Source organism: Dermochelys coriacea, chromosome 1 (assembly GCF_009764565.3).
Source record: "Dermochelys coriacea isolate rDerCor1 chromosome 1, rDerCor1.pri.v4, whole genome shotgun sequence".
Classification (NCBI taxonomy): domain Eukaryota; kingdom Metazoa; phylum Chordata; order Testudines; family Dermochelyidae; genus Dermochelys; species Dermochelys coriacea.
The window spans coordinates 347,458,578-347,478,090 of NC_050068.2; the positions used below are offsets into that span (position 1 = coordinate 347,458,578).

At 50.6% G+C, this 19,513-nt stretch overlaps 1 protein-coding gene across 1 annotated transcript; it reads left to right on the plus strand.

Moving 5' to 3' along the window:
• Positions 1-269: 269 nt before the first annotated feature.
• On the plus strand, positions 270-18,445 carry LOC122458804 (collagen alpha-1(XIV) chain-like). The gene is made up of 13 exons (XM_043508446.1): positions 270-303; positions 490-670; positions 2,415-2,574; positions 3,481-3,574; positions 3,906-4,079; positions 6,099-6,259; positions 7,452-7,581; positions 9,626-9,742; positions 10,128-10,283; positions 11,788-11,904; positions 15,304-15,450; positions 16,206-16,325; positions 18,174-18,445. Exons 1-13 carry the CDS (start codon positions 270-272, stop codon positions 18,443-18,445), a joined length of 1,863 nt encoding a protein of 620 aa, XP_043364381.1.
• The last annotated feature ends 1,068 nt before the right edge of the window (positions 18,446-19,513 follow it).

The window sequence follows — 19,513 nt, forward strand, 5'->3', positions numbered from 1 at the left end:
GGTGTCACAAGTCCTCCTTTTCTTTTTATAAATCCTAAGGACGGCCCTGCTGCCACAGGCCTCCCTGTGTGACCTCAGGCCGGTCATTTAGGTTCAGATCCTTAAAGCAATACCATGAACCCTTCTGGACCGAGATCACCAACGAACTCAATGGCAATTAGGTGCCAAAGTACCTTTTGAAGATGTGAGCCTTAGTCTGTCTGTGCCTCAGTTCCCCAGTGGGACCACTGGAGACTGTGAGGTGCTCAGATGCTATGGCAATGGCAGCCATGTCGTTACCTAAGCTGGAGAGGTTTGCAAAGGGTTTGTATGTCTGGGCCAGGTTCTGATCTCCGCCTCCTTTAGCTGCAGTATCGTTAGGGGGGCTTACGTGACCCCGCCCTGCTGATGTTCCCTCAGATGGGTTATACGCTAGCTGGTCCGTTACAAGCTCTGTGGAACAGAGCCAGCCTCTCAGCCCACGCAGCCGCTCTGTTCTTCTCCCCGCAGCGTGTGGGACGGCGGAGGTGGCCGACGTCTTGTTCCTGGTGGGTGAGTCCTGGAGCGTGGGGGAAGGGAACTTCCAGCTGATCAAAGACTTCATCTACCGCGTGGTCCTCTCCTTCGAGAACGTGGCAATGGGCAAAGAGGGCGTTCGGCTGGGAATGGCACTCTATGCGGAGAAGCCAAGGTGGGGCAAACCCTCATTTCCTGTCAACAGAGAGAGTCTCTAAGTCCCACCTCTGTCTGGCAGTGAGGCTGGAGTGGATGTATGTGAATCATAATCCATTGAAAGGCGCATTCAAATTTAAAACAGGAAAGGTGCATTTAAAAATACCGGGGCTTGGTCTGAGGCCCCACCAGATGCCATGGTGGTGGGCAACTAGGGTGACCAGACAGCAAGAGTGATAAATCGGGAAGAGGGTGAGGGGTAATAGGCACCTATGTAAGATGAAGCCCCAAATATTTGGACTGTCCCTATAAAATCAGGACATCTGGTCACCCTATGGGCAACCTTATGCACCCCTAGCTCTGGTGGTGGTGTTTGAAGGCTTGGAGAGCTTATATTGAATGGTTTCAGAGTAGCAGCTGTGTTAGTCTGTATTTGCAAAAAGAAAAGGAGCACTTGTGGCACCTTAGAGACTAACAAATTTATTAGAGCATAAGCTTTCGTGAGCTACAGCTCACTTCCTCAGATGCTTATGCTCAAATAAATTTGTTAGTCTCTAAGGTGCCACAAGTACTCCTTTACTTTTTGCTTATATTGAATGATTATTTTCATTTGGCTCTTCCATAACTCAGCAATGAGATTCAGCTACAAGCTGAAGCCTGGAACCGTCCCTCTGCCATCCAAATACGCCCCCTTCCCCCTCCAAAATGGAAGATGACCATACCCTGGATCCTTACACAGCAAAGACACAGCGATTGTGTGCTGGTAGCTGACATGATTATTTAAGGGTTGGGCTTCCTATGCATTTTCCAAGTTCCGATCTGCAGCCTGCTGGATTGGACTGACAAAGGCCCAGACCCTCACAGGTTTCCTCAAACTGAATTCAATGGGAGTTAAGGGCCTGAATCCTTTAAAAAATCTGGCTCAGAGCCAGCAAGGGGCTGTCCCATGTCCCAGTTTTGGGGGAAGCGTCCCAATGCTGCCCTCAGTTCCATGCATACAGGCAATGGCATTCGTAGCCTCTTCATCATCTCCCTTCCTGGGGAAGCCAGTGGAATTGTGCTGGCGTAGAACCGGCATCAGGTTGAGGAGAACCAGTCCCAATGGGCTTGTGTTGTGGAAAGCACCATCAGCCTCCGTATAGTTTAATAAAGCTTTTCGGATTCAGCTCGGTTATTTCACACGCTGATATGGGGCTGTAAAATGGGCGTGTAAGTGCCTGAGCTTGAATGTCTACACCGCAGCTTTAAAGTCCCGCGAGCCCGAGTCAGCTGACATGAGCCAGCTGTGGGCGTTGAATTGCTTTGTAGACAGACCCTTCGAGTCATAGATTACAAGGCCCAAAGGGACCATTGTAATCGTTTGGATAACACAGGCCATAGAACTTCTCCAGAATAAATCCTAGAGCAGATCTTTTAGAAAAACATCCACCCTTGATTTAAAAATTGTCTGGGTTGGAGACTCCACTGTGTTCGACTGGTACGAGTGGTAGATGCCTTACCCCCTGGGCCCCACCCCTGGAGATCAATATCCCTCATTCAGTGGTGTGACATTTCAGTGCGAAGAAGGGGAACAAAGAGAGCTGGCGTATCCGCCTGTGATGTCCTTTCACTGACCCTACATGCCTTTTCCTTTTAGAAGGAGCTGAGGTTTGGCGTGCCGGCCTATTCCTTCAGATGTTGTATTGTATGATGCCTACTGTGATTCACGGTGGATGCAAAATAAATGCTCTCTCTTTTGCACCCCCTTTTCTTCCTGCTCCCAGGATGAGTATTGAGTTGACAGATTACGTCACCATCGAGGAGGTGCTGGTGGCTGTCAGGGAGCTCTCGTTCCAAGGGGGCAGTGCAAAAACAGGGGATGCCCTGGTGTTTGTGGCCCATGTGGTCTTCAATCCGGCAGCAGCAAGAGGAGATGCGGCAAAGGTCAGTCCCTCCCACATGGTCATAGGGTTGAATTCAGGACTTCTGAATCTAAGAGCATGAGCCTTTACCGCTTGAGCTAAAGGAACAGATTTCCTAGCTTGATGGCAGTAGCAGACTCAGAAATCTCTATACATGGCTTAGCCTCTAGAGGGGTACAAAGAGCCACCCAGTGTTAGGGCCAGTTATGTGACGAACAGCTGATGTGGCGAATGGATTGTGAGTTCCTAGAAGGTCTCCTTGGAGAACATGTAGCCCAGCTTGGCAGAATATCAATCAAATCGGGAACTGCTGTAATTTCTTATTAAAGAAGCCCTCTTCTGAGCCTGCTTCCCCAAATTTAAATGCTGCATGTTGCTTTCCCTGCTAGGGACTTTGGATTCTGGGAAGCCTCAAATGGAGACACAGTAGTTCTTGTTTGCTCTGCAGACCCTCAAGAGACAGGACAAAGGGAATGTTGCATGGCCTGTCTGGCCCATTCTTCTCAGCTGACTGCTACAAAGAGGTTGCTACCAAGGTGGCACCGAAGAGTGAGCAGTGGGGTAATGGGCTGCTCACATCAGCCATTGTTTCCGATCTGGTCCTGCTTGATAGTGGCTGAAAGTGGTTACCATCTGATGGCTCATTGCTGGTCTCAGGACAGGGGGCCATGGGTTCATGGTGTCTGAGATGCACTAGCTAGGCAGTAGAAGGTGTGCAGGGAAGGAAGCGTGCATGGATGTGATTCCTGTTCTGTGGAGAAGCAGCAGCCTCCCCTTTCCAGGGTCATCAGCCTGGCTCCTTCCTCGCCGGGCTCTCCGAGGAAGTGTCTCGTCTGCCGGTAGAGCACGACGGTCAATCGCAGTACATGTTGCAAATTGCTCATGTTGGACACCCTGGTCACCTGGCTGTGACTCTCCTTCCTTGCAGATCGTTGTATTAATCACAGATGGGAAATCTGCCGATTCTGTTGAAGATGCGGCTGTGGCGCTACAGGACAGAGGAGTTACAGTGTTTGCTGTGGGTAGGTATGGTAGAAATGAAAGACGTTGAGAACATCACCACTGTGGATTGTGTATACATGGCAGGGTGTACACGAATGCGTGCTACATGTATATCTATACCCCATAGAATACTGAATAGACCAAGGGCTATACACTACAAAATGTTGCATATCCCCCAAGGGAATACACAGCAATGGGAACTGCATCTACGCCAAGGGACTACACCTCTAAACACTGGGTCTGATTCTCCGCTCCGCTTTGCAGAAAGCTCTAAATGGCAATGCCCGGTAGAAGGCAGTGGCGAATCAAGCCTCTTGTTTTCCCTTCCTTTCCCCATCCCTGCGCCTTTAGGAATTAAGAATGCCGACAGGAACGAGCTGAGGAAAATAGCTTCCAAGCCTGCCGAGGAGCATGTGCTTTACACTGAAGATTTCCACTTGCTGGGTAACTTGTCCCCTAAACTCTCTCGAAGGCTCTGTGTCACGGCCTCTGAGCCTCCGCGCCCCACCAGGCAGGCTGTGGACGGTGAGTCTGGACCCCTGCCCACTCTTATTTTCCGTTTGGTTGAATCAGCCCTTTTTTCCGGGGCAGGGGTGAGGTGGGAGGCTCCTACATCCCATTAGACTTGCTCTCTGCATCCCATTTATTCACATCAATGGACTTTTAGGGCTTGACAAAGGCCTGGCTGGGATGATTTAATTGGTGTCGGTCCTGCTTTGAGCAGGGGATTGGACTAGACGACCTCCTGAGGTCCCTTCCAACCCTGATATTCTATGATTCTATGTGAGACCTGTAGGGTATGTCCACACAGCATCTAAACCCCTGGGGCTGGCCCATTTTGGCTGATTCAGGCTCGTGGGGCTCAGGCTACAGGGCTGTTCAATTGTGGTGTAGACATTTGGGCTTGGGCTGCAGCCCAGCTGTGGGACCCTGCCCCCTCATGGGGTCCCAGAGCCCAGGCTCGGGCTGGAGCCTGCGTGTCTACACGGGCCAGCCGCGGGGGGGTTAACTGCAGAGTAGACATACTCTTAGAAAGCAGCCAGCCACCAGTGCATCCAGTTTGTCGTTCAGAGGGCAAGTGACCACATTGTCCTTGATTGCATTTATTTCACTCTGGTGACGCTGGATCACAGCACTGGCACTTGAGAGAGGAAAGACAGCAGGAGATGAGGGATAGTAGTTGCCTGTGGTTGGAAGCCCCGCCTGGGATATTAGTTTCACCCCATTCAGGGAGCAGGATTTGCCTCTATCCCAGGACCTGGTACGAAGCCCATTGAAGTCCAGTGGGGTGCATAACTGAGTTTTCAGTTTTGTGGCCGAACGAAAAAAGAAAAAAAAAATTTCAGATCGACACAAGACAAAGATTTTTTTGAAATTTTCAGCGAAATGAAAAGCTCAAAAATATTTTGTTTTGGGTGCAACTGACCACTCTGTTCAACCCAAAATGAAAAGTTTCCTTTCATTTTCAAGGGTTTTTTTTGGTAAACCTTTCAAATAATTCATAAAATTGGGGTAAAATTCAAATTGAAAAATCGCTTTGAATCGAAAAGTCAAAACCTGTCAATTTTAGGAATTGGTTTTTTGTTTGTTTGTTTGTTTCTGAAACAACTCAGGGAATTCAGCACAAATGTGTGAGCTGTTTCTGTGGTGACCGGAGTCTGCCTTTGTGAGCGAGAAAAAAGTTTCAAAGGAAAACTTTCACCCAGCTCTACAGAGAAGTCAATGGGGAGGGATTGCATTGACTCCAATGGGCTGTGGATCAGGCTCCCAGTCCCAAGTGATTCATCAGCCTGCATTTAAAAGCCTCTAGTGATGTGGACGGGTGTTTCCTAATGGGGGAAAAACAGGAGCGAGCCCACCCTTGCAGCAGTTGCTACTGCCCAGCGGACAGACAGACAGCTGCCAGACTGAGCCGGAGCTGGCTCAGTGCTAGCATCAGAGATGCCCCAGTGTTTTAACAGGCAGAGCTGCCATAGTAACTGATTTGTCTCTACCATGACGACAGAGGATCAGGGAACTGATACTTTGGGATTTAGCTGGGCTGTACCTCACCCATTACTGTGCGCCCATCTCTAAAAGTCCCATAGGAACGGTACCATTTTCTATTGAATTCTACCATGTTTTGGACCATCCTACAGATTGTAATAGAGTATTATAACCCTGCCACAGAATCCCATCTGGGAGCTTAAAAAAGAAGCTCAAAAGGAGCCCATTCTCTATTAATTTGTGTAGATTTTTAGAATAATTTCTGTGGAACTTTACTAAATGTTTCTAGAACCCTATTGGATTAATCCCATATCAATTCTCTAGGACCGCTCCAAAGGGGTATGTGTGAGATCTTTAGATCCTGGCACAGATCTAGAGCCCAGCTGCTGGTCCCCTTCAGTCTTACCAATTGGGTTGCTTTGGCTGATTTTTTTCTTTTCAAGGCTATCTCTGGAAGGGGAATGGCAGCTTTGTTAATAGAGGCCCTCCCAGGAGTCCTGTCCTGCAGTGTCTCTAACAGCCCAAATCACGGAGTTTTATTTCCCCACCTGCTTTTAGTGGAGAAGATCGTTGGTCCCCGGGATTTACTTGTCAGCGAACAAAGTCACAGTTCTTTGAGGCTGACCTGGACTCCTGCCACGGGGAAGGTGATGGAATACCACGTCCTCCTGAATTCACTTTCTGCTACTGGGCAGCTTATTTCTGAGGACCAGCGGCAGGTAGACTTCCTCCCGTGGTCTGAGTTTGGCACATGGAATGTTTGCCATCCCCTGATTTTCAGAGCCTCTGAATGTGATGGCTGCTATCTTGGCCAATGTACCAGGGCAGGACAGGTTGCCAACTTTCTGACCAAACAAAACCGAACACCCTTACTCCGCCCCTTCTCCGAGGCCCCAGCCCGCTCACTCCATCCCTCCTCCCTCTGTCGCTCACTGTCCCCCACCCTCACTCACTTGCTCATTTTCACCAGGCTGGGGAGCGTTGGGGAGGATCCCTTTCTGACCAGGTGTTCGGTTGAAAACTGGACACCTGGCAACCCCGCCTGGGCAGCTGGAGGTTCCAAGGCTCCCCACAGCGGCTCGGGCTCCCTGGGCAGCTCTTACCATGGCCCAGCTCTGGCTTCCCAGTCTTCTACCTCGGTTGGGTAGAACGTGAGAACAGCCCACTTTCTTGTAACACGCTCGCCCTTCTGCTTCCAGTCCTTGGGCATTGGGGCAGTACAGAGCATGCTACTGGCACGTAGCCAGTAAACAATAGTAATCTCTTATCTCATTGGACCAGATGCTGCCACCCCAACTCACAATGAGTGGTATTCTACATAGCATCTGATTTCAGGGGGCCTACTCAAAAAGTAAGGGACTTCTCAGGGTAAGTGTAGCAGATTCTGGCCCAGCGTTCAGTGTTACCTTGATAGTTATTATTACTTACACTACAGTAGCCCCAACCGAGATGCGGGCCCCATTGTGCTAGGAGCTGTACAAGCACATAGCAAGAGACAGACTGCTCTGGAGAGTTTTCCTATCCAAATAAAACTTAGAAATAAATAATCAGCCTACATTTTTCGCTTACATTTCATCCCCTTGCTTCAGATCCAAAGGCCTTTGATGTTAATGGAAAGTCTCCCGCTGACTTGAGGACGCGGTCTTGGATCAAAGCAGATTCTCCTTTGTAATGGCTTCCCCTTTATGGTGTTTACACCCTTGGCTGTAAGTGTAAAGAGGGAAAATCCCCTTCCGACGCCCAGCCAAATCAAAGGGACTATATCCTGCAGTCAAAATGCTTGAACTCCTGGTTGGCATTCTAGCACTGTCCTTCCTCATCTGCATGGCTCATTGTGTAGCTCATCAGAGCTGGAGCCTGCTTCGCCCGACAGTGACCGGCTAAGTGCCTCTCTTCTCTTGTGTGTGACAGATTGTTTTGGATGGCAACAAAAGCACCATGCTGGTGTCCGATCTGAAGCCCGACACAAACTATTTCTTCACAGTCCTGGCAGTCTACGCGGATGCCCTCGGGGAGTCAACAGCCGTCAAAGGGAAGACGAGTGAGTGTGTCCTTTGGAAACTGTTCCCCTTGTTATTTATTTGTTAGCATGTCCAGAAGCCAGCCTGGAAAGTATGTGTGTTGGGTGAAGCCTTGGAAGCATACAATACTGTCTGGTTTAGTGAATCAAGGTATCTAATTTATAAGCGATGGTGTCCGATTTAGTATAACTTCCAAGTGCCTGAGAATGGGAGAGCTTGCTTAGGCCATGGCTCTGCAAGTTGCTTTGTGCATTGGGCCCTTGGGGCTTAGCACCGGTACAGAGGCCTGCTCATGGGAGCAGGATCAGGGACTTAGTTATTTCATGGAAATCTGTCATGCTGCAGGTCGTCCTGCAATAATCCATAGCAAGAATGCAATTCACCCCAGTGCAGAGAATGGGCACAAGGCCTATGCATGGTTTTGTGTTCCCCAGAAGCTCTATTTGGAGGGTTGCAGTGGATTTAGGTCGTGTCATGGCCGGGTACTGGCTGTCTGCACGCAGGGGTGAATTTCACCCAAGGAGAACACCATGCTGCACGATTAAGGTCCTAAAGTTAGGAAGTGACCTAAGCAAGGTCACTCATGCCCCTGCTCGAGGAGCTGATCTGTGTATTGGGCTGCTCCTTTACACAGTGGTGTCTTTCACCCAGTCACCTGAATCCCTGAATCTTGCTCTGGATCATCAGATTGCCAAGACAGCAGCTTCCTGTGGGGTTCTACTTCAGACACATTTTAAGTCATTTTATCGGGATTTCCTCTGTACTCTAACGAGCAATGTCAAATCTTTCTGCTGTTACGTTACTGCCTTCTGTTAAGAGCCAGTTTCCCAGTGTCAGAAATATAGGCCAAATTCAGGCCAGGTACCACACCAGCAAGACTCCTGTTTACTCTGGGTCTGGATTTGGCTGACTGTGTGAGTCTTGAACCAGGTGTTCCTGCACGGCAGGTGTGTTAAGGCATTGCACCGGTTCAGCTCCTCTGTTTTGTGTGAAGCGTCTAGTCTGCTTTTCCTGAGGGCTAGTTTTTTGAGTGGTGTCTGTCTTCTTGAGGGAGGATCTCAGACAGGATTAAATAAATAATGAGTCTTAGATTTGTAAACTCATAGACTTTAAGGCCAGAGGAGACCATCATGATCATCTAGTCTGACCTCCTGCAGGTCGCAGGCCACAGAACCTCACCTACCCGCCCCTGTAATAGACCCCTAACCTCTGGCTGAATTACTGAAGCCCTCAGATCATGGTTTAAAGCCTTCAAGTTACAGAGAATCCACCGTTTACACTAGTTTAAACCTGCAAGTTATCCAAGCTGCAGAGGAAGGCGGAAAACCCTCTGGGCTTCTGCCTATCTGACCCGGGGAAAATTCCTTCCCGATCCCAAATCTGGTGATCAGTCAGACCCTGAGCATGTGGGCAAGACCCACCAGGCAGATACCTGGGAACGAATTCTCTGTAGCAACTCAGAGCCCTCCCCATCTGCTAGTGTCTTGATAACGTTTCCTTACATACACTTGCCAAGAATAAGATGGCATGTTTTGGTGGGAAAAGTAAAGTCACCTGATATATCTTCTGATCCTCATCAGTGAGCCGGAGGCAGGAGCTGTAGCTCTGGTTGCTGTGGCTGGTTGGATCAGTACAGAGCCACGTGAGTAGGAGTGAACAAGATTCAGTGCATGCGCCATTGCAGCTTTGCCCCGCCTCCAAGCAAACGCTACCCTCAGTAGAGTCAGTGGCAATGCTGTGGGAGTAGAGATCCTCTAGAGTTCCCAGCTCTGTACTAAGCAGTGGTGCATTGTGGGTGATCCTGAAACATTCTCATGCTGCAACATTCACTTTGCACAGGTGCCAGTGACCCTGCAAGGTATGAGAGGGCATGAAGCAAGGAACTAGGGATGGTAGTGAGGGGATGGAGGGGAGCATGAGGGATCTGATACTGTGAGAGGAGTGTCTGTTCACCGCTGTGTCCCTTCATCCTTGGAGAACACGGGAATTTCTCTTCTTTGTAGGGTGGCTTTGCTGTGGGGCAACCTTGACCCTTAACCTCTGGATCCCTTTTGTCTCTTAAAGCGCCCATACCTCCAGTGACCAATTTCCGGGTCATCGAAGAAGGACTCTTTACCCTCAAGGTAGCCTGGACTCCTCCCCTAGGGAAGCTTGAAGGCTACAAGATCTACATGCCCAGATGTAAGTTGTGATCTGCTAGGTTTTCATACCAGCGTCAGGTATTTTCATATAAGTCCTGATGCTTGGGAAAAGCAACTTCCCCACTTCCAGAGCTCTGTCCTCTAAGGCCTAGCCCGGGCGTCGCAATGCAATGGGGATCACATTGCATCTCTGATGTATCTGTGTCATCCTGGGGCAACGCGGCGTTGGCCTCCCCCGGTGAGTTTGGAGCCTCTTGTAGAAAGCAGGGTAGTCCCATCAAGACAGGGACTTTCCATTGCAAACCCAGATGGTACAATTCTGGGGCTAATTCTCTGATGCTGACAGTAGACTGGCAAATATGCTGCGCTCCTCTGTCCACAGATGTCACTCACCAGGGTGTCCTATTTGCTTCTGGCCCCTACAGCAAACAGACCTGGGATGACCTATGAGCAGATTCTGGGTGGCAAAGTCACCTCTCACGTGCTTGGCAACTTGCAGGAGGATAAAGAATATACTGTCAGTATTTATGCTGTGTACCGCCAGGGCCCGAGCCAACCGGTGTCCGCTACAGGGAGAACATGTAAGAGGTTTGATCGCTGTGGTGGCATTCTTAATTGCACTGGAAATCGGGCTCATGCCTGCTCTCCTTTGCGCTCTTGCTCCTGTTCTGACGCTTGCCCCTGTGTACATGGATGCTTTTCTTTGCACACTTGCTGTCATGCCTGTCCCTGTGCACATGTCTGGTCTTCTTTGCACACTTGCTTCTGCTCTCACACTTGCCGCTGTGCACACGGATGCTTTTCTTTGCATGCTTATGCTGCTGCCATGCCTGTCCCTGTGCACACATATGGTCTTCTTTTCACGCTTGCTTCTGCTCTCACGCCTGCCCCTCTGCTTATGCACGCTCACACATGCTCATACACACTCTACCCCTATTCTTGTGCTCTCACACACACTCAGACCTGTTTCCATCCGTCCCCATGCCCCTGCACACTTTCCCCTGCATACTCACCCCAGCTCCCGTCCCCCATTCTTGCTCACATTCCCCGACACGTCACACTGGGAGATTGCTCTCAACCGTTCAGCCTCCGCTCCAGACCCATTCCATTTAATAAAGGCTCAGTCAGACTCTCCTCTCACTGTCTGCAGTCAAGGGAAGCGGCAGGTATTCGACATTTTTCACGTCCAGCACTTGTTTAGCTGCCTTAATATGGACTTAGGAGCCTAACTTTAGGAACCGTTTTTTAAAAACTCTTGGCCTTAGGGGTTACTTGAACCATCAACTCCACTCCTCAGCAGGGACCTGTTCTTGATGTTTCAGAGAAAGCCCCACCCCCTTCACTGCCTATAACTCCAAGCCCATCCTCAGAGCTAGGTGGAAAATATTTTTCCCATCCTGGAAAATGTTTGGAGATTTCTAAAATGTTTCCTGTCCCTGTGTTGTGGATAAAAAGAACGCCTCTCGTTCACTATAGCTAGTTGCTGCCTGTGCTCTGTGGCCCCGCCCTTCATCTGAGGGGGCAGGTCTATTGTTCATTTAGGCTCCGCCCACCCACCCAGAATTGAAATTTCACGAGCACTCAATTAAATTGTTCTGGATCTTTCATTTCATGGAGGTCGTTGAGATTTATGCAGAGATTGACCCCAGTTGAGAGTCTGGCCTAGTATTTAAAACAAGTAGCCTTCCCCTCTGCCCCCTCCCTTCATTTATCCACTCACCTTGTGTGCCTTACTCTCTCTTTAAGCCCCAGGCCTGCTCCCTGCCTGCAAATCTGTTGGCACCCCAGCACTCTGTGTAAATCAAACCAGATTGGCACTTCAGCGGTGCGGGCCAGAAAAAGGCAAGTGACAGCTCGAGCAGCTGGCGTCGCTGCAGCTTGGGCTCAGAGTGACTGTTCCTGATGAGCGGACAGCAGCTTTTTACTAGATGCATTAAAACCGACAGGCTATGAAGGAACTCTTCGAAATCTCTCTCCCCTCTGGCTAATGTAGGCGGGAGGCAGCCCACGGTTCCCTCAGAGCCATGGGATGCATGGGTTGTAATGTAGCTTCTCTGAAATGTCTGTTCCCTTTAACCCTTCCAGTGAAGCTCCTGCCAGTGAAAAGCATCTTGCTCCAGAATGAGACGACTGACACCATCCAGGCCAGGTGGATCTCAGTTAGGGGAGCATCAGGATACAGGCTCACCTGGGTGTCGGCAGGTACAGTCTCCAGGAACCAGAGAAGAGTGTCATTTTCATGATGCTCTGTTAGCAGCCTGCATCATTATTGAATCTGCTTTTGCTTTTGTCATCGCCCTTGTTTAGCAGCACCAGGGTGCATGTTCCCACCCAAGCTTCCCACAATGAGATTAGAGACAGACCTGGTCGAAATCCTGAGATTTGAATCCAGATACAGATCTGAGTTTTGCACAGAGGTCTTTTCTCTGACCCTGGATTCAAACACCCTTTATGCTGTTGTTAGGGGGAGAAGTGTTAGAAATCCAGATGTTCTTTTATTTTTGCCCTGCAGGAAGGATGGTTTGGTGGTTAAAACAAAAAACAGGGAGTCAGGACACTTGCATTCTCTTCTTGCCCTGTGACTGGCTTCCCAGGTTGACCTAGGGCAAGTAACTTCTCCTCCAGGTACCTCAACTTCCCGAGTTGTAAAATAGGGATAACACCCACCATACAGGGGTGATTTAGTTGGGGTTGGTCCTGCTTTGATCAGGGGGTTGGACTAGATGACCTCCTGAGGTCTCTTCCAACCCTGATATTCTGTGATTCTATGATTCATTCAATGGTATCTCTGAAGCACTTTAAGATCCTCAGGTAGGAAGGTGCTTTAGGGCAGTGGTTCTCAATCAGGGGTCCGGAGGCCCCTGGGAGGCCATGAGAAGGTTTCAGGGGAGCTGTGAAGCAGGGCCAGTGTTAGACTCACTGGGGCCCAGGGCAGAAAACCGAAGCCCCACTGCATGGGGCTGAAGCCCGGGGCTCTGAGCCCCACCACCCGGAGCTGAAGCCGAAGTTTGAGCAAGTTAGCTTCGCGGGGGGCCCTGTCACATGGGGCCCCAGGCAATTGCCCTGCTTGCTACCCCCTAATGCCGGCCCTGGCTTTTACATGCAGAAAACCAGTTGTATGGCACAGCTGGGCTGTGGAGTTTTTATAGCGCGTTGGGAGACTCAGAAAGAAAAAGCTTGAGAACCCCTGACCTAGGGGAGGGTGAAGTAGCACCATTCCTGCTACTGTGTAATAAACTAGTAATGAATGGATTTCCAAAGTGCAAATAAATACTCCAAATTGCAGAGATTTAGCCAGTCCTCTCGTTTGACTTTGGATCATTTGGCTGGAAATCGGGAGAGCAGGCACTTGTGGGTCAGGGACAGTCTTTTTTGTTCAGCGTTTGTAGAGTGCCAAGCACTATGGGGCCCAGACCCATGACGGGGAATACAAATCATAATAATTTCTTTTCCTTCTGGACTTGTTCCTTAAGAACAGGCTCTTGCGTGGTATTTCAGCCCACGCAGAAATGCAGCAAAAGGTGTGTGTCTGTGTCTCTGTGTGTATTCCTCAGTTTTTTTAAATCTCAGGACTCCTGAGTCTTATTCCCGCTGATGCACTATGCGACTGTGGGCAAGTTACTTTACCTCTCAGTGCCTCCTGTTTCCCATTCTACAACTGGGGAGAAGGCTAGATGAACTGGCCAGTGTGTATGTGTCACTACTGCCCTCTGCTGGATGGAATCAGAAACGTTCTACTCTGTGTCATAGGCCCTGCATCACATTCCTAGCTAGAGGGCTATTTGTGTGTGCGTCCATCGTATCCATTGTCTGTAATCAAATCCAACACCCACAAATTTCCCTGACGCACAACTTTGTAGCGGACTCCCAGAAGGGAACGGGAGCATTGGGTGTTGTCATTGTAACACATACATATTCTCCCCTTTTGTGATTAATACAACAGGGGTCATTTTCCCACCCCGCTTCTAGAACACTGGTTTGAGGGATAATTCTACACTGCAATGTACATCCCAGGAATGTGTTTCCCTGGATGGGGCTGATTGGTCTTTCCCATTTTCCAAGACAGAGAATAGATTAAAATAGCTGCTCATGCAGGTGTGTGATGGCAGAACAAGGATACCACTGACACAGACAGGAAAATGAGGACATGGCACCCCCTAGTGGTTGAACTAAGAATAGCCACCGTTGGCTTTACACATGCAAGAAGAATGAAAGATGCAGTAACTTTTAAGAGTCGTGGAAATGTGAGATTTGCCTCTCTTCTTCCAGCCAGGACAGGATTGTCCCTGGCAGATCAAATAGCTTTTTAGTCTGAGCATGCTTTGTGTTTTGTGATATTCCCTGGGGGAGAGGAGATGACCCTTTCCCATCCTTCCCAGAGTTCCACAGGGATTCCCTGCCCTGCCCTGTACCCCCAACCTCAACTTCCTGCTTCGGGGTAGCCATCCGTCCAGCCAGAGGACTCCCTTGGGAGCCCATGAACATCACTGCCACCAGCTGGGCCCCTTTTGAAGCAGACGGGTTTCCCCCCTTCTTCCAACAGGAGTGTAGCATGTTACCTGCCCAATCACACGCAGCTGTTTGTATTTTGTGGGTTTGGTTTATTCTCCTGTGCCATCGGGGCATCCTAATGACTGACTGGACCCCAGGAAGTTTGGGGGTATCAAAGCTGCCATATTTCAGAGTAGCAGCCGTGTTAGTTTGTATCCACAAAAAGAACAGGAGGATTTGTGGCACCTTAGAGACTAACAAATTTATTAGAGCATAAGCTTTCGTGAGCTACAGCTCACTTCATCGGATGCATAGAACAGAACATATAGTAAGAAGATATATATATATATATATATATATATATATATATATATATATACACACACATACAGAGAAGGTGGAAATTGAGTTACAAACTGTAAGAGGCTAATTAATTAAGATGAGCTATTATCAGCAGGAGAAAAAATCTTTTGTAGTGATAATCAAGATGGCCCATTTAGACAAGAACGTGTGAGGATACTTAACATGGGGAAATAGATTCAATATGTATAATGACCCAGCCACTCCCAGTCATTGTTGTTATTTATATTTACAGTAGAGCCTGTAGGCCCTAAGTGAGATCAGGGCCCCATTGTGACAGGCCCGGGACATACAGCCCCTGCCCTGAAGAGCTGACAATCTACATCTGTGAGACAGAAGAGAGATATGATCATCTCCATGTTATGGTTGGGAAACTGAGGCACAGAGCAACTGACCTGCCCAGCCAGTGTAGAGCTGGGGGGAGAAATCTGCACCCCACCTCCCTCATAAGGGGCAGGACCCAGGGAGGCTGTAGCAGGGTCTGGAATTGAACCTAGAACCTGAGTCCCCATCTGATGCCTTCACCACAAGCCCCAACCTTCCTCTTCTCTCTTCCCACCAGAGCTGACCACACGTTAGGGTGGCCACCGATGGGTCTGACTGTTGGTCAGTGTGCGGCATTTAATTGGTGGTGTCTTGCATGCTGTATTCTGGGGGGCGTGGGAAAGGAAGGGGAGAACCAGTCACAGGTGAGTGTCCCTCGAGAGCTAGACCCGGGTGTATCCAGGTGTTGTCTCCTCTCCGGTGCAGGGGGCAGCGTTGAGACCGTGAACCTGGACGACACTTGTACTGACTACATGATCCCGGGGCTGCAGCCTGGGCTGGAATACACCGTCACTGTCAACCCCGTCTTTGGGGACGTGGAGGGGCCCGTGGTGAGCAGCAAGGCAACCACCCGTAAGTGCCCTGGGGCGGGCAAGCAGGAGGGGAAAGGCCTGGGAGGGCAAGTGGGTGAGATCATTCAGTTCAGGTCAGCAAGAGTTCAGGCATGGAAGGAAAAGGGACTGGGGATGGGGGGTGGCAAAGGGGCTGAACGGGCGGCTGGGGATGTGGGGGTGGGAGAGGTTGAGTAGCGCCGCTGCCCAGGAAGACAGTCGAAGTACATGTATGGGGAAGGAAGCCCATGGCGTCACAGGACTCCCTTTGGGATGCCTGACCTAGGTTGCAGAGCAGGGGATGGGGAGCCAGGAAATGTGGGGGTCTAGCTCTGCCACTGACTTGCTGGTGAACTGGGGGCAAGTCATTTTGTCTCTCCATGCCTCAGTTTCCCTATCAGGAATACTGGGGGTGATGTTAGTTATCCTCCTTTATAGAGTACTGTGGTGGTGCTAAGAGGCCACGGTGATGGGCTGCAGTGTAGACCTCTAAAATAGATGATCAGCCAGACTGATCCCTGCATTGCTTGTTCCCAGGTTGGCTCCCAGGTCTCCTGGTCACACACAGCCACCTCCTAGCCAGTATCACCTGTGGCTGACAACCTCCCTCTGGTCTCTTATGCATAGAGCAGCCTGGTGCATTGTGGTCTTTCTTAGGTCCCTTAGGACCTGATCCAAGTCCCCCTGAATTCAGTGAGAGTCTTTCCACTGCTATTACATCCGTCAGACCCATAACCCGCCCCGCTTACCCACACTGCTCGGCTCTCTTTCTTAAAGTGGCGGCGAGCGCTGTGCAGACCCTGAAAGTGACCAACATAACAATCAACTCTGCCCTGCTCTCCTGGAATTCAGTGGCTGGGGCCGCTGGGTACAGAGTGGCTTGGGGTCCTACTCCAGGTAAGCCGGCGTTTATTGAGCCCATAGCGCGGACAGGCCCCCTCCGCCCAGCATTCAGTGCAGCACCAAAGCTGGAACAGCGATCACGTAAAACCAGGGAATGGCAGATGTCGAGGCAGCTCAGGCATGGGTCACTTGCCCACGTTGCACAACCCTAGAGTTGCGAACTTTCGAAGGACACAAAACCGAACACCCTAGCCCTGCCCCTTCCCCAAGACTCCATCCCCCCGCTTGCTACGTTTCCCCCCCCTCGGTGGCTCGCTCTCCCCCAACCTCACTCACTTTCACTCGGCTCGGGCAGGGAATTAGGGTGTGTGAGAGGGTGAGGGCTCCAGCTGGGGGTGTGGGCTCTGGTGTGGGGCTGGGGATGAGCGGTTTGGGGTGCAGGAGGGGGCTCTGGGTTGGGAGGGGTCTCAGGACTGGAGGTTGGGGCACAGGCTTACCTTGGGCGGCTCTGGGTCAGCAGCGGTAAGGCAGGCTACCAGCCTGGGGTCCTGACACCACGTTGCACGCACCCCGGAAGTGGCCAGCAGGTCCTATGTTAGTAGATGGGGGCAGCAGGCTCCCGCTCTGCTCTTGCACCGCCTCCCAGCTCCCGGTTCCTGGCCAATGGGAATGCGGAGCCGGTGCTTGGGGCGGGGGCAGCGGGCGGAACCCTGTGGCCCCCCTGCTCTAGAAGCTGGACCTGCTGGCCGCTTCTGGGGTGCAGCATGATGCCAAGACAGGTAGGGACTAGCCTGCCTTAAATGTGCAGCACCATTGACTGGACCTTTAACGGGCCCGGTTGGTGGTGCCACCAGGGTCCCTTTTTGAGCAGGTGTTCCAGTCGAAAACCAGATACCTGCTCACCCTACGACAACCCACATGCAATGGGGCAGGGAGCTTGTTTCACTGTGGGCCCTTTGGGTTCAATTCTCAGTTCCATTAAGGGCCCATTCAGCTGCTCTGGCAGCAGAAAAGCTCTCTGAATATCCCTGCACTAAGGGTCTGTCCAGCCAGTGGTGAGCTGACGGAAGAATTCTGCACACAATGCCCCTCGCTCTCCGCGCCCAGCATAAAGAGCATGGCCAAAGTGCACTGTGCCAGGGCTCCCTAGCTCCCAGGACTCATAAGGGCCATGGGGAGCAAAATACAGACTAGAGCAGCCCAGAGGCTGCACGGACTTACACTGAGGAGGCAGGCCATGCCCTTGAGTTTAAGGGGCCACCTGAACCCTGCTGACCCTCTCCCTGCATCAGCCTGGGAAAGAGTTAGCAGACAATCAGGCCCCGTGAGCAGGGGCTTAAGGGAAAGGCTTCCTGACTTTGTGGCTTTTCTCCCTTTAGAGGCTGTAAATTCTGCAGACCACCTGCAGCTCCAACCCCGGCCTTCCTTACAGGGATACTGCCCACTGGACTCTTTCTGGAGGGTGGAAACTGACTAATTTTGGCAGGTTTCTGCTTCAAATAGAACCTTCTTTGTTGGTTCATTTATTTCTTTTAATCTCTTTAAGGGAAAATCCCCCTGTAAAAAGTGTTTCGATTCCCTTGCTGATGTTTTGTAAAGGTACCCTCAGTGAGAGCGAAACAAACGAAGCGTTTGATTCTGCAAAGGCAGTGTGGTCTAATGCATTCAGTCCGGGCTTTCCTGTTGCTCCTTGGAGGCTGAATTGGTAGAAATCCAGGTCTTTGACTGGGTCTTTGAACTTCTCTGGCCTGCATTATACAGGAGGACAGATTAGATAGACAGAGTGGCCCCTTCTGGCCTTAATATTGATTAACTTTACTCGCTGGCCCCCCAGGCTTCCTCCCGCCCACTCCACTTGCCAACATGGTTTACTTTTCAGCTTCTTTTTCTTCCCACCAAAAGAATTCTTCCACAAAGACCGACCACGGCAGCTGGCTCTGAACAGCTCCACCACGGCCTACCAGCTCCGAAACCTGGCCCCTGACAGCGAATATGTGATTTCCCTCTACGTGCTCTTTGGCTCGGCGGAGGGGCCTGGGATCACCGCCTCAGCCAGAACGTGTGAGTACATGCATGGCGCGGAAGCGGTGCCTCTCCTTGCCCGGGGAGCTCAGTTACCTGGTACATACCGACAATACAGAGAGCACCAAAGGGCACTGGAGACGGAGGCTTAACCTCTTGTGATCTGAGCTTTTCATTCCAAAGCGTTATACGAACTAGCTGTATCCCCACCTCTGGAATGCAGCCACCTCTGGGGTAGAACATGACAACTTTAACCTCACAGAGCAGCATTACACCACAGTCTGGGACACAAATGGAGGAAAAATACTGTAGCTAACTGAAATGCAGGGGCAATTGACAGTATATGCCAGTGTTGGAATTTGACTCTGAGGTAAAACCCATTCTCTTGTGAAAAGAGTGACGGGATTGATAGAGATCAAGAATGCCGGGACTTTTGTTTTATATTTCTTCCAAAAGGCAACACCACTTCCAGCAGTACAGAGTCTCTTAATACCCTGGCAGGGCATTGGGCTCACTATCTTGCAGCTACTGAGTTACCAGTAATACTCCCTACAGGCTTCCTTTGGCTGTCTCCCAGCCAGCTTCTGACCCAACTTAATCTGATGAAGCTTGTGTGACCAGAAGGGATGACAGAATCAGATGATCTGCATGTATGGCTTGGCAGACTCCTGACATAAGTCAAACGCTATGAGCCAACCCCTCAGCTGGTGTGTCTCGGCGGTGTTCCAGTGAAGGCAATGGAGCTACGCTGATTTACACCAGCTGAGGATCTGCCCTTTGATTTCACAAGAAGAATAGCAGGGGGGCTGCATCCCTGGCTGACCTACAGCAGCGCAAAGATAAGATTGCCACCATGTCCTCTGAAAGTCACTGTTCCCTAAAAGTCACTCCCCCCAGTGCTGTTAGCAGTGAGAACCCTGAGAGGCGCTGGCATTTATTGAGCACATTACTAATCAAGACATCAGCTAACGTCACTTTCCCCTGGCAGCGCCACTTGGCTACGTGTCCAATTTCAAGGTAACTTCCTACACGAGCACATCCATCTCCCTTGCATGGAGGGCCACCGCCGCAGCCACCGGATACCGAATCTCCTGGAGCCCAAGGGGAGCAGGCAGAGGTGAGTGCAGATCGGGCGCCATGATTTGCTTTTGTTATACACAGAAGTGTGTAGAGGACGTTCAAGCTGGCGATGCAGAGTGTCTGCCCGCATGGAATATTGC